Consider the following 14,967-nt stretch of genomic DNA (forward strand, 5'->3'; position numbering starts at 1 on the left):
TGGTCTCCCTGTCCTTGGCCTGTCCGATGACCATCCCAATTGCTCACTCACGTTGTTCTGTGCAGTTTTTATACCCCTGTGCCATGTGCATTTCACCAGCAATGACATTAAGTGTTTTACATTTTTTGCATTTTCTCAAAATGTACACACTGCCGGTAACGATTACAGGGACAACAACGATGGGTTTGGGCTATGTGTTTGTGCCTATTTAAAACCACATTATTTTCTGATGTGCAAATTTTATTTTGCAGTTCAGTTTATATTCACCCACATGACACTTTTTTACACAATCCCTTTGTTAATATTTCCTAAAATATGTTGATCACCTACCTTACTTTTCTATCAACAAACAATATTTAAAATTTCTTTTTGAAATGACATCTTTTCACACAGCCATATTTCCTCATATATGACCTTTTGTTGAAACAAAGACGTAAAGTTATCAACAACCCTTGTACCGGTAGGTGTAATCATGTTCCTCTGTGGCAAGCCAAAGTCCCCCACAACCCTTTCTGTCATTGTCTGGTGCTACATACCTTCCCCCTTGAAGATGTAGCTACGGCTCCCCCGCTGCCAGTTCATGTTGTCGAAGCCCAGCAGTGTGGTGTCGATACGGACATTGGAACCTGTAATAACCAGAACATACTTATGAGAAGACTGATTCATGTTGATAACTACCTTGGTTAGTCTGTCACAGACAGTGAGTCATTGTTCAAGTACAGGAAATCCATACATGATCCATGTGGAGGGGGAGATTTCCTTAGTGTTGTCACTGAATGTGTGGCAATAAGGTGCACGTCATCATTGCTACTTCGCCACAGATTACTTCAAGGGGATTATTAAGATGAGTCCATCTTCCCGAGACAAGGGAGTTAACTGACGTTAAATGTCCAGTTTCCACCCTTGCCAAACTAGGCTGGAATTGTGGAGTTACATGTTGACTTGACTAACGATTCTATGCATAGTCCAATCAGAATCATGCCATGAAATCAACATCCAGTTCGTAAACTGCCGTGCAGATTTTGGTCGATTGCAAGATTTGCAAAGCCTGTGTACCACCGACCTGACGTCAACAGATATTTTCTAAACTCATGTTTTTAATCAATGTCCTCACGGTATTTGATGTAAAAGCCACTAGTGGCACTATGATCATTCTCAGATTTTCCAGTTCGGCAACGGCGGAAACTCGATTTTACCGTCAGTTAACTCCCTTGCCTCGGGAAGATGAGATGTGTTAAACAGGCAAGATAAGTGCTGAGATATATTGCTGCAGAATGTTGTCGACATGATAATAAATAGTGAGCATGTATCCTTTCTTGCTAGTGTATTCAACAGGAATGTTGATGTGGTGCGCCAGTACATCATTTCTAGAATACAGTACAGTGATAATAGTATCATTGTTGTTCATGAACTTATAAACATCAGCTTTCAGCAATGTGACCAGATAAGGTGAGTATCAGGTAAACTTCACATAAATGCTTTTATCATTTGAGATTAATTGCTGTAAAAGAAGTCCTAGAAATTCAAACAAATTAATGCACATTGGTTTAAGAAAGCAAATACCTTCAAACATTGCCTTCAACATAAAACAAACAAATTTGTCTGGTTACAAAGAAACAAAGACATCCATGATTGCAGTTCCACTTACCACACTTCCACACCCGGTACGTATCACTGGGGCACATCCGGGAGATCAGGGGGACTGCAAGCAACAAACCGCTATGTCAGCACAATACTCAGTATGGTGAGCGAGGATGAATAGTATCTCAAACTGTTTGTTGTTTAACGCCACACTCAGCAATATTCCAGCTATATAGTATATGACAGTGGTCTGTAATGATTGAGTCTGGACCAGACAATGCAGTGATTGATACCATAAGCATCAATCAGCACAATTGGGATACGATGACATGCATCAGCCAAGTGAATAACTGAGTGTTGGCTGAGTGACAGCATGGAGCCTTTCTGTCCCTGAATCCACACAGCATGTACAGTTGAGAGTTGATCATGAACATGGGGAAGCTGTATCTGGCTGTTATTGTGTCCAAGGACAACGATCATTATAAAGATTGTCACAACATGTGCAGGGCAAACCTACATTCACTGTTTGTTTCAGAAACCGGAAAGTGACCCCTACCTTTCTAAGAGTTGGGGACATTTCATGAAACCAGGGGACACACAATTACTTTTGGAATAAAGACATAACACTTGGAGAAAGTTACCTTTGCACTGTTCATCACCATCATCATGATGATCAGGGATCAAACTTGTCAATGTTATTTTATGAATTCACATAGGGTGAAATATTAATTCCCTTTTCAAAGACAGGTCATTCTTCCAGTCAGAGTAAATAATACTTCCTGCAGATATTTCAACAGTTAATTTCAAGAAAACCATTGTAAACTTAACACAGAACATCAGTCACACTTTCTCAGAAAAAATTAACTTAAAAATGAACAAAAATAAATAGTAATAATACTTCATAATTTGTCATTGTAAACACAACAGATAAACAGATTAACACATTAGTTGACAAGAGTCAGAACATGGCAAATGCCCCTGGCCCTGACAATAGCGAAAGGCACCACTTCAGACCCTGGTTAATACATGTACCAAGTTTGGATGAAAAATCTTTCATGGTTTTCAAGTTAGGCTCCGGAAACGACAGACACACCAGATGATGACCATATCCCCCCCCCCCCCCCCCCCCTCTTCCCAGAAGTGATTATTCCAGCCAATCAAAACGTGTTACATTACAAGGGTCAATGCATACGGAACTTATCACTAAACCTTTTGCTACTGATGCCAACTGAAAGCTTTCGAGGTTAAGATATATGATAAATCTATTCCAATCGCTAAAACATGTATACTTCCTATTGTGACAAAGATTGATGATACTTAGTGTTGAATTAAAGTCAGTTGTAGTGGGTACTATCAAAAAGTATTTAAATGTTAGGATATCATGTTGTGCCCTTTTGGTGCAGTGATATATAGTTTTTTGTGCCATTAGGAAAGTTGTGTGTGAAAGTCCCCTTGGCCCCATTCTGAAATGCACACAACCACATGGCTTCAATATTTTGATTAAGTGTGTATTCTCTCAAGCTGCTATGTTAATGACTGACTGAGAAAAAGTGGCTCATCATCATCAAGAGTGGGTTGGGAGCTTATCTCACTTTATTCGTCATCACGAACACACATACAGGGTTAAGGAGTACAGTATGCGACGGAGATGTCACTTACCCCAGCTGGCAAACTCCCACTTCATTTCAACGTAGAAATCAGGTGACTGAAACATATGAATATAATTATTATTACAATTATGAGGTGAAAGCATATTTCACCAAACATAATGCACATGCTTGGAGGTTTCCTACACCAATACAAGTTATCTCCCTTCACTGTGTGCACTGACTGTTGGTACAAAATAATATAGTCTATTATCTGTTGAATAAGGTAAGAAAGGTTCCATCTTCCCTAAGGTAAGGGAGTTAACTGACCATAAAAGTCCACAAGTCTATGTATAAGTCCAATCAAAATCGCATTGCGAAATTGACATCAGGTTGATGAACTGCCGTGCAGATTTCAGACGACTGCAGGATTTGCAAACATGTGTACACGTACCTCCAAACTGGACTTCTACAGTCAGTTACCTCCCTTGCCTCGGGAACATGGAAATGTCTCATCTTCAGTCATGTGTTCAGGTGGGCCATTAGTCAGCACCCTACCCATGGATTATACAAAAGTCAAACCTACACTCAACTTTCCTGCCCTACCCTGACACCCTGAGATCATGATGACAAATACATACTCTTCTGTGCAGCATTACCCCAACTCACTCACTCACTCACTCACTCACTCCATGCAAAATTTCCTCATGATCAAAACATGCAGATACAATGTAGTCGTTTCTCCACAGAAACGCTAAAGAAATTGTGAAATGCAAATACTTATACCGCAGTTCAGGCCTCAATCTGCGACTCTAGCCACTAGTCCCAAGCCTGATTCAAGTAACAAGTTCTTCATTTGTGTCTCGCTCTAATATATGGTACCATGTTATAATGATGGATGTTTTACTGACAAGACGAGTAGAGTCACTATGCATGTAGTAAGCTAAATCCCTGTCACTAGTGTCCCTCTATTGTTCAATGAAGTACATGTTATAATGATGGATGTTTTACTGACAAGAGGAGTAGAGTCACTATGCATGTAGTAAGCTAAATCCCTGTCACTAGTGTCCCTCTATTGATCAAGGAAAGACAAGTTATTATAACTGTTTACACAGCAGTATTAACTGAAACAACGATCACTAGACAATACAATTTTAACACATAACTTTCATTTGTAAAGACAACAAATTTAGCTTAAATAGCCCTGTGCTTATTGTTTGGCATAAAGACAACACAATTAACAATGTTTTGAACAAGTTGACAATGCTTAGCGTCAATCTACACCTGGCACATTTTACACAATAATAACTGCCTAACAAAACATTTTTTAGTGATAAACATCCATTTTATTCTGAAATGTCAGGATAGCGTTTAACACCAGATTGTGTTCCCTAGTCTTTCCGTGTTGACATCAGACTGATGGTCTTCACTCGGTAGATCTTCCTCACTTTTCATGCTGCTGTAAAGAATAGTTTGACTAACCACTGGCTCATATCGATGTGGATGAATATGTGTAGGGTCACTGAGCGAAAAATCAACGTTAATGTCGATGGCATTGTCAGGTGATGCCATGGCGAAGGCTAGTAATCTACCAAGCTCTATACAGAAACAGTGATTGTCTGCTCTCCACTATCACGTCACGTCACATGATAACAACTCTGCTCATAAACTCTCAGTAGTTTCTGGAATACGAGTAGGTTCTAATGTTTTGTCAGAATGTAGCCTTTAGAATTATGTCCTTCAAGATACTTGTATTAATATGCTTCCTAAATGATTTAATCCTATATTTATTTTTAATTTTTAATTTTTTTTTGTTTACTGTAAATTCCCTTTAAAAATGTTAAACATAAAAATAATGAAAAAACAAAGATGAATCAATAATATAAATCAGTAAAAGGAAAGCCTCAAAAATGAATCTAGAGATGGATAAGATTATGAACCATCCTAAATTACAGACAAATGAACAAGTTAATATCAAACAATGCCTTTCCTCAAAACATACACATAGAGTCATGATAAAATCACAAACAAAATATGGAAGCAACAATAATATTGTCTGAACATGCTGAAAGGTGAAATATTTCATAAGCCTGTGGATTATTGCCTGTGTCTGTCAGCTGGTGGTGTATTGATTTTCAGTCTCTCCCCATCAACTGACACCACAACGTGAATCGCAGTGACATGATAAGAGGATTCCCTGGGTGTGGTCCAGCATATCACCACTGTTTGCATGTGTCAGCACCCATGTATTGTGCCTGCATCAGTAAAGTAGCAGGGTTAGGGTGGACTTATCTCAGACAATGGAAGCATATGTTCTGGGTATTTCATATTCAACATCCATGTACTGCATGTATAAACAAGACATGTTGTGTCGGGTAATGTAACTGTCGATACAATCCAGCTATACCATGGTGGCATGTGAATAATCAAGTTTGGGTCAGTTGAACCAGTGGTTGACAGCATGAGCAATGATCCATGTCATCAGGATATGAAGACACACAATCAGCCTGGTCACATGCTGATCATTTATTAGAACCCTTTTGGAAGAAGTAGTACTTCACATGATTTCGGAACATGGAAGTAAACAGTTGTGGCTAGAACACATTTAAGCAAACCTGTGGTCAACGGCATGCACATCAATTATAGCCTACAATTGGCCCCTCCTGCTTGTCCCAGACAGTCGTTTTGCCACCCAATCCTCATACCGTGGCCCACTTTATTTCTCACCCATGAAGAGATCACCCGTTTAATAAACATACAGCTGTATGGGAAATTTAATTGGTTTTTTTTATAAAAAAACAGTAATAAGTAAAATACTAAACTCACTACCATGTTATACCAATTATATGAAACTGGTGAATAGTTCTGGTATTCTATTCTCCCATTTCATAAAACTGGTTTTACACAGGAGCTTGTTTAGCTATCTATTTGTAACTAGTGTAGTGTTGATTGGATGCCCCAGTACAGGGAACTTACCTCCTTCAGTTTCTGCAGCAGCTCGGGCACACCGACAGTCCTCTTGGTGTACCTCTGGTAGTCCCTGTGTTGGAGCACCATCTGGACCAGCTCCGGGTCTCCTGTGCTCACCGACTCATGGAGAACTACAACACACAACACAGGTTGTCATAGTAGCAGTTCACACAACACAGGTTGTCATAGTAGCAGTTCACACAACACAGGTTGTCATAGCAGCAGTTCACACAACACAGGTTGTCATAACAGCAGTTCAAACAACACAGGTTTTCATAACAGCAGTTCACACAACACAGGTTTTCATAACAGCAGTTCACACAACACAGGTTGTCATAGCAGCAGTTCACACAACACAGGTTGTCATAACAGCAGTTCACACAACACAGGTTTTCATAACAGCAGTTCACACAACACAGGTTTTCATAACAGCAGTTCACACTACACAGGTTGTCACAGCAGCAGTTCACACAACACAGGTTGTCATAGCAGCAGTTCACACAACACAGGTTTTCATAACAGCAGTTCACACAACACAGGTTTTCATAACAGCAGTTCACACAACACAGGTTGTCATAGCAGCAGTTCACACAACACAGGTTGTCATAGCAGCAGTTCAAACAACACAGGTTTTCATAACAGCAGTTCAAACAACACAGGTTGTCATAACAGCGGCTCACACAACACAGGTTTTCATAACAGCAGTTCAGGCAACAGGCTTAGATCATGGATGAAAACAACAGCAGTTCAGACAATAGTGGTTCAGATAACAAAAGCTTATAATCCCAGCAAAATAAAACCAATCATAATTTTCAAAAGGGGGCTGTATTGAACTCTGAAATTAATTTTAGATCATGAAAACACTGAAATAAAACTCAGGAACACCTGGGTGGTCATTAAAACTACATCAAGGATGATTCTTTCAATGAGAAACCTTAAGTTTATGCTCAGTCATAGCTTAGTGTGGTGAAGTGTATTAATTTTGAACAGTTTATTTGACCACATTCATCTTCCCGAGTCAAGGGAGTTAACTGACTATACATATCTGATCGTGTTGAATAGGTGCCACCATTTTGTTTGAAGCAAATGCATGTGATATGAGAGGTAGAATCTGATTGGTCAATAGGAGGGACATAGAAGGGACATTACTTGTAAAAGCCACTGGCGGCGCTAAGATTGAGCCCAGAAATTCCAGCCTAGTTCGGCAAGGGTGGAAAATGGATTTTTTTAAAAATAGTCAGTTAACTCCCTTGCCTCGGGAAGATGGACCACATTTTGAATATGCATGTGAAGTTTGGGTTGGTTCTACCGAAGATCAGAGTGACAGTTTAGAAAAACTCCAACTAGAAGCAGCAAGAATTGTAATTTTCCGTTAAAAATTTATATTTAGAGGTGGGTGAGGTGATATTGGGTTTAATGTTGCGTCCAAGATTATTGCACTTATATAGCGTGCGTGCATGTGTGGCTGCTTGTAATAGTCCGGACTGATGCCAAATTATAGTGCTAGCTCACTGAGATACCATGACGCAGTTTAACATGAATACCCCACTCAGACACAGTATACTGACTCCGAGCCAACCAATCCTTGTTTTAGCCCCTTAATGCAGAGCGCCAGACAGGGTTACAACAAGTACCATCTTTTAACGTCTTTTGGTATGACACGGCCGGGGATCGAACACCGAACCTTTGGCTCTCTGGGCGGACGCTCTACCACTAGGCCACGGAGATGCCTTATATTTAGAAACTTCATGGGAGCATGCATCAGAGCACAGGAGGAAATAGAAATTGTGTTTATTTTATAAGGTATATACCTTAAAGATTAAGTACCTCACTCAGTTGGTTTGGTTGGTTTGTTGTTTAGCCCCACACTCAGCAATATTCCAGCTATGTGACAGCGGTCTGTAAATAATCGAGTCTGGACCAGACAATCCAGTGATTAATATCATGAGCATCGATCCAACCAATTGGGATCGATGACATGCATCAACCAAGTCAGCGAGTTTGACCACCCGATCCCGTTAGTCGCCTCTTACGACAAGCATAGTCGCCTTTTACAGCAAGAATGGGTTACTTAAGACCTATTCTACCCCGGATCTTCATGGGTCACCTCACTCAGTCATCCTGAAGAACCAAGACCACACCATCGTGTGGAAAACCACCAAAGTCCTGCCCACCACCAACATCTGGTGTCCAGGGAAACGACAAGAAGCCATTGACATCAGGAGACACCAGCCAGCCATGAACCCTGACCAGGGAACCTATCTGCCTAGTACTTGATACTAATTGATTTAATGAATCTGTGTCATGACCTATCTGTCACATTATCCCCCAATCAAGGCTTATTGACCCCTGCCTTTCCATTTGTCCATTGCTTATTACTAATCAGTACTACCGGTAATTAACTGTTACGTTTCCACCTTTGTTGTTTTACAGATACATATATATATATATATATACTCTCTGCGTCCTAGCATTCATTCACCTGCTGAAACAGCATGCATATACCTCAAAACACTGAGTCCCTCATAATAAAGAAATTGACATCCATAGATTCTCTGTCATTTGTGTGTGACTTCCGAATGCTGATCCAATACTTGTTGTTACCGGCTTCGGCCTGACGGATCATCACTTTATCAGGATTCATCTCTGGCCTCACTCTGCCACCGTTATTTATTTGTGGTTTTTGTTAATCTCTGTGTAGGTGACTCTTAACAGCATGACCATGTCCTACCCAGCTGTTGATCATTTGCTTGATAAAGGTGCTAGCACATGTACTGAAATGTACTCAGGTCTTCACTGATAGTACAGGTTCTGAAATACCACTTAAAGATAGAGATAATGTTGTTCTTGTACTCTCTATCATTTGCTCAAAAAAACATCTCCCGAGGCAAGGGAGTTACTGACTATAAAAGTCCTGTTTCAACAGACTGTAATTATGGAGGTATATTTTGGCTGGACTAATGTGTCTATGCATAGTTCAATCAAAATCACATAATGAAATTAACATCCGGTTCGACAACTGCTGTGCAGATTTTGGTCGATTGCAGGATTTATAAAGCATGTGTACCATCAACTTGCATCAACAGATATTTTCCAAATCCTTTCATGTTTCTAATCAAGGTGCTCACCTGATTTGAAGTCAGACCTGTCTTTTTACAATATTGATCTTGATCATCAGTGTGATCGTCTTGATTGGATGCCGCTATTTTGTTTGAAGCAAATGCAAGTGATATGAGCGGTGTAATCTGATTGGTCAGTAGGAGGGACATAGAAGGGACTTCACTGGTGGCACTATGATAGAGCCCTGAAATTCCTGCCTAGTTTGGGAAGGGTGGAAACTGGACTTTTACAGTCAGTTAACACTGGTTAAATCCCGTGCCTCCTGGAAGATGTTTAAAACAAGACATGATCAACCCTTGTTATTATCAGGATTCAGATTGGTCCATTTTCTATGCCACTGACTGATTGTAATCCAAAATGTCCTGAAGAACCTATTTTAAGATGGTTATGATATGCAAGAATGTCCGATCAAAAGTTGATGATTTTGTTTTGATTGTTTTTGTTATTTGATATCACACTCAGCAATATTCCAGCTATATTATGGCAGTCTGCAAATAATTGCATCTGAACCAGACATTCTAGACTGACAAATAGTCCCAGGAATACAGTTATTGTATTTACAAATATATGCCTACAAAATCAAAGAAATCAAAATCCAATGGTTCCCAGAATAATCCTAGAGCTGAGGCAATCTAGACTTGCCAAATCTTTCTAGACTTTAGTTGTATGCCTTTTTCAATTTATTCTCTAGTGTCTGGCAGACATTCTCATTAAAATCAGATCTAAGTTCTTGCTGTTGCTAAACAAAGATCTGAGGACATCCCATTACGGGTCATGTCAAAACGACCTTTCGCGAACTTTGACCGACCACTGAAATGACTAGCAAGAAATCGACATCAACCAATTAGAAAGCAGCTTTCTCGAGCTTTACGGTACTCGTTTCAACCTGACGACTTCCTTTTTGACTGCGCTTGAAAAATATGTTGACACAGTTCTCGATCAAAATTGTGAAAACTGAACAAACGAACATTCCGGGATGTTTAATATATGGTTGCGATTGCATGTGCTTCAAACTTTCTGTGCAACGTCTCCTCTGTTCAAATGTTTATCCCACCAGAGCGAGAGATAGACGATAATTTTGACGGAATCAGTCGTACAAGCCGTAACTGTCGTTCGGAATACCCCGTTTTAATGTTTTCAAAATTGCCTGAATAGAAAACACATTCCGACTGTCACTTTCATGTCCTCAGATCTTTGTTTAGCGATAGCGAGAACTAAGATCTGATTTTAATGAGATTGACAGTCTACAGACAATCAAGGGATTGATGTCATGAGCATTGATCAATTCAATTGGGATTATTACGACATGCATCAACCATGTCAACCAAGTCAGTGAGCTTGACCACCCTATCAGTCACCTCTTCCGACAAGCATGGATTGCCGCAGACTTATTCTATCTTCACAGGATTAAATTCATGTAAATAATTTTATGCCCTTTGAATCTATCAGTGCTATCCTTTCATTACTGTTCAGTGTGATTATCATCATTAGGTTAGCGCAATAAGTGCACAACTCAGGGCTTGAGAAAAGCTATGTATTTGCATTAGATATGCATTAAATATGATGAAATATGCAGACAAATCAAATCCCAAATACACTATTGAAATATACCTTTGTATATCAGATAAAACAACTGCCTATATTATAACTGTTAGATAAAATGATTGTGTATCAGCCGATAGTGAAATTCACTTTCCAACAGATACATTTGAGTGAGTGAGTTTGGTTTAACGCCACTTTTACAGTTATATCGCAGCGTGACAGCTTAATGTGGGAGGAAAGCCAATCTCAATAAAATCAGACCTTAGTTCTCGCTACCGCTGAACAAAGATCTGAAGACATCCCATAAGTGCGTCACTTACCAAATTATAAAAGTGACAGTCGCAATGTGATTTCTAATCATGCAATCTCGTTAACTTTTAACATGGGCTATTCCAAACAATAGTTACGGGTTTAACGACTGAATGCTTACAATGTAGACCATCTATTAGCCATTCCAGAATGCCTTTTGTTCAGGTTTCAAATTTGTAATCGAGAATTTGTCAAAATATGTTTCGAAGCGTAGTCGCCAATTTGAAATTTGTGCTGTAAAGCACGAGAAAGCTGCCTTCTGATTGGTCATTCCATTGGTCGGTCAAAGTTCGTGTAAGGTCGGTCTGACGTGACCCGTAATGGGATGTCCTCAGATCTTTGTTTAGCGGTAGCGAGCACTAAGATCTGATTTTAATGAGATTGGAGGAAAGCCTGAAGTCAATCAGGTCTCAGGCGTTTGACACTTTGGTGAAACCAACAAGCACGGGTATGGTGCTGACAAACCTAAAAACATAACTGGGGTGAACTGGGATTCGAACCCACAACCATAGGTGTCTGGGGGGACCAAAGGATGCAAACTCTGCGAATGTATCTTAACAATCGCTGATTTGTGATTTAAAAAATAGTGCCTTTCTTTCAATGCTAGGATTTGACAAAAAAAAGGGTTTCCCTGCGAGGGAGCAGCAAGCAAACATAGACAGGTTTACGACTTTCTTTTGGATTGACACGAAACAGATTTTCAAGTTAAAATACCAGAATATCAAGAAATGGGTGGGTAAATTTTTTTAATACCATATAAAAAGTGTTGATGCCAATCAAAATGAAATCCCTGGGTAAAATATTCAAATAACTATAAGCTTATCTAGAGGTCTGCTTCTGTTTTTACAAATAGAAATGGATGAAAAAGTCATAACCATGATCATGATGATAACTGGCCCAAATACCAAAATACAATAAGATAATATGACCTTAGGATAACTGACATGTTCAACAACTAGCTCAATGTATACTGAACTACAAAATGAGATATGAATTAAAGGCTGAATAATAATTCTTTTATTATGGCTGCCAGGACAACAATATCAAAATTTATATTTATATTTTGTTAGTCTCTGAGAGACATCCAGCATAGTGTTTGGATTTATACAGATAAGGCTTAGGCTTCATAAATGCATAAATATGGTTAAAGTGTCCACAACACAATATCACAAGGCTTCCATCTGGAAATGGGTGAGTCATTGGAAAATGGCAGTTTCAAAGGTCACTTGAATATGTTGAACTTTTGAACATACTTCCGATACATAAGTGCATGAATATGGCTGAAACGTCAGTCGAATCAAATTCCATTAATTTCGTCATGCATTAACTTGAATTTGTGTTTAAAAGAACAAATAAAACAATTAACAAGTGTGATGGTTGCACAAACAGGGAGTAAAGGACATAGCTAAGATTTCAGCTAATGTAGATCAATTCCTTTTGACAAATCCATGGGATTAAGCTATTGTTGTCAAAAGTGGTCATCACATGGTCATAGCCTAGATTTCAACTCATTCTAAATACTGTAATACTATTTCTAATAACTAATATACACATTCAGTTCTACAGGCCTTTTTCTTGTTTATTGAGTGAGTGAGTGAGTGAGTGAGTATGGTTTTACGCCGTTTTTAGCAATATTCCAGCAATATCACGGCGGGGGACACCAGAAATGGGCTTCACACATTGTACCCATGTCGGGAATCGAACCCGGGTCTTCGGCGTGACGATCGAACGCTCTAACCACTAGGCTACCCGACCGCCCCTTTTCTTGTTTAGAGATCTGGTAGCTATCGATTTGTTTTAGTCTTTATCAACATTGAAAATTTAATGATCACATGATTTCATTGTTTTTCATGACTTGGGTCACAGATTTCTTTTTCAAAAGCTGAGAGTCAGTGGCTAAAATAAAATGAAAGTCAATGTAGTGCTGACAAATAGTGTGAGTCAACAGACACATGTTAACATGGTTAACTCAGTCCAGGATCACTGCTCTGTTTTTAAATGTTTTAGTTATCTTACCTGACCAATATTTGAGGTTTTCAGAATTTGCATCAGCTCCATGCCTAAGCAAAACACGAGCACTTTCAATGTGCCCTAGGGTCACTGCTAGCTGCAGAGGAGCTCTACCCCTTGGGTCCAACAACTCCTTATCATGCTGAAAAGAAATATTTATCATTTACTATGCTTAGAATCTACCATGTTTACACAAATAGTACACCAAACCAAGCATGAAGTGAAAATAAACATTTACTCATAATGTTTGTGAATAATTTTTAAACAATCATACACCAAACACTAGTTGTATGCACCAAAATAGAAGAATCTGTACCTCATTCAAGGAATTTGGAACACTTGCCGTTTCTAAACATGTTTTGGGTTTTGGGGGGAGCATCAAAGTAGCATGAGAGTGAAGTAGCAGAAGAATTGCGAGTGAATACAGGTGTCAATAACTTTTTACGGACACATCTTGAGGAACACATTTTTGTTGACATCGATAATAATCATGATAAAATAACATTTCCCTACTTCCCCTTTCTATCATGTCTATTTATACACACATAGACAGGCTATAACCTACAGGTAGTCAATAGCAGAGAAGAATAAATTAACACATTAAATATCCGTTTCAAGGATGTTTACCAGTCACTTACATTGCAATAAACCACCATGAGGAAATAACTAAAATTACAAAATCTTTATCAACAACAGTCAACGCTGTTCATCATGATAATTTTTTCACACGCCATCTAGGCCTCGTCCTAATTACTAACCGTTTTCTTTGCTAGCTCGCGATCGAGGTTTTCATAATCATTGTGCCATACAAGCCAGTGAATGGGGAACTCTTCAGCTAATGTCTTAGAAGTCATGCTTCAGTCAGATGTATTTTGACAGATCATTACGCTCGCCGACACCCAAAACTAGGAAATGCATTCTACTTCATTCTGACTCATTTGCAATTTCGGAAGTGACCTACTTTACGGTAGTCGTAAAATAGACATAGACTTTTACGTTACTTTAATCCTGATAATCAAAATAAATAATAGAGAACGTGCGTCGATAAACATTATAGTAAAATATAAAAGGAATGTTATCAAAATGACATCTTAAAGGAATTATATTTTTACGACAAGTAGATTCATTGATGACTCAGTCTAGGCCTAGTCCTGCCTTCGATGTAAATTTGGAATGATAACACAAGCAATTGGGACGAATTGGACAAAATCAACACCGTATGAAGCTACAGTTTCGCTAAGAATAAGCTGACAATGATTTTGTGTTCATAACTGTGCAATCTTAATCGCTGGAATTGCCATACACAGGTTGTGATGGCATTTTTGTGCAAGTCTTCTGAAAGAATCTGACAGAAGCTCTCTGTTGAACTCTTGACATCTCCCCATTTCCTGGGGGTCGGGTCGTACGTACATCTCAAATTTCACTCGGCACCGCTTGCGTGTCTCCCAGACCGTCGTCATGTCGAGAGGAACCATGTATTCTACCGCCTGTGCCGATTGCGGTGCATCAGGTAATACCCAACATACAGAAATGTTATTAAAATGCCTTTGCAGCAGCCTTATCAGATAAGTAAGATTAGCCATACTCGTTCACCGATTCATCTCTCATTTGGAACTTTCAGTTCAAGTCTAAACCATGTTCCTCTTTGAGCCATACAAGATGCGCATATGGAATAGGTGTATTGTTTGTGTGTTTTATTGGCTTGACCTTTATATATTTCAGCTGTAGCTTGTAGAGCAGGGATTGCCAGATTTGATAGATAATATCAGATAGTATTTGTCTCACAGTAAAGGAACTTTTGTATATAGTTTGTGTTGTTGGGATTGGGATGATGACTTCTCCAGCTTCA

At 39.1% G+C, this 14,967-nt stretch overlaps 2 protein-coding genes across 5 annotated transcripts in view; one reads left to right on the forward strand and one right to left on the reverse strand.

Annotated features, from left to right (window-relative positions):
• LOC139456383 (ankyrin repeat domain-containing protein 13D-like) overlaps nucleotides 1-14,046 on the reverse strand; it is a 38,293-nt gene extending 24,247 nt beyond the window's left edge. For both annotated transcript variants that reach the window (XM_071238046.1, XM_071238045.1), the window contains exons 1-6: nucleotides 13,877-14,046; nucleotides 13,125-13,260; nucleotides 6,144-6,268; nucleotides 3,241-3,286; nucleotides 1,649-1,702; nucleotides 537-626 (exon numbers count right to left, since the gene is read on the reverse strand). In XM_071238046.1, the coding sequence (XP_071094147.1) occupies nucleotides 537-626; nucleotides 1,649-1,702; nucleotides 3,241-3,286; nucleotides 6,144-6,268; nucleotides 13,125-13,260; nucleotides 13,877-13,972 (547 nt within the window). In that variant the 5' untranslated portion in view covers nucleotides 13,973-14,046. The remainder of the gene's footprint in view (nucleotides 1-536; nucleotides 627-1,648; nucleotides 1,703-3,240; nucleotides 3,287-6,143; nucleotides 6,269-13,124; nucleotides 13,261-13,876) is intronic.
• Nucleotides 14,047-14,257: 211 nt separating this feature from the next.
• The window catches only part of LOC139456384 (ARF GTPase-activating protein GIT2-like), a 53,443-nt gene continuing 52,733 nt past the window's right edge, over nucleotides 14,258-14,967 (forward strand). For all 3 annotated transcript variants that reach the window (XM_071238047.1, XM_071238049.1, XM_071238048.1), the window contains exon 1: nucleotides 14,258-14,628. In XM_071238047.1, the coding sequence (XP_071094148.1) occupies nucleotides 14,577-14,628 (52 nt within the window). In that variant the 5' untranslated portion in view covers nucleotides 14,258-14,576. The remainder of the gene's footprint in view (nucleotides 14,629-14,967) is intronic.

Source organism: Haliotis cracherodii, unplaced genomic scaffold, assembly GCF_022045235.1.
Source record: "Haliotis cracherodii isolate W230 unplaced genomic scaffold, xgHalCrac1.p SCAF_11, whole genome shotgun sequence".
NCBI lineage: Eukaryota > Metazoa > Mollusca > Gastropoda > Lepetellida > Haliotidae > Haliotis > Haliotis cracherodii.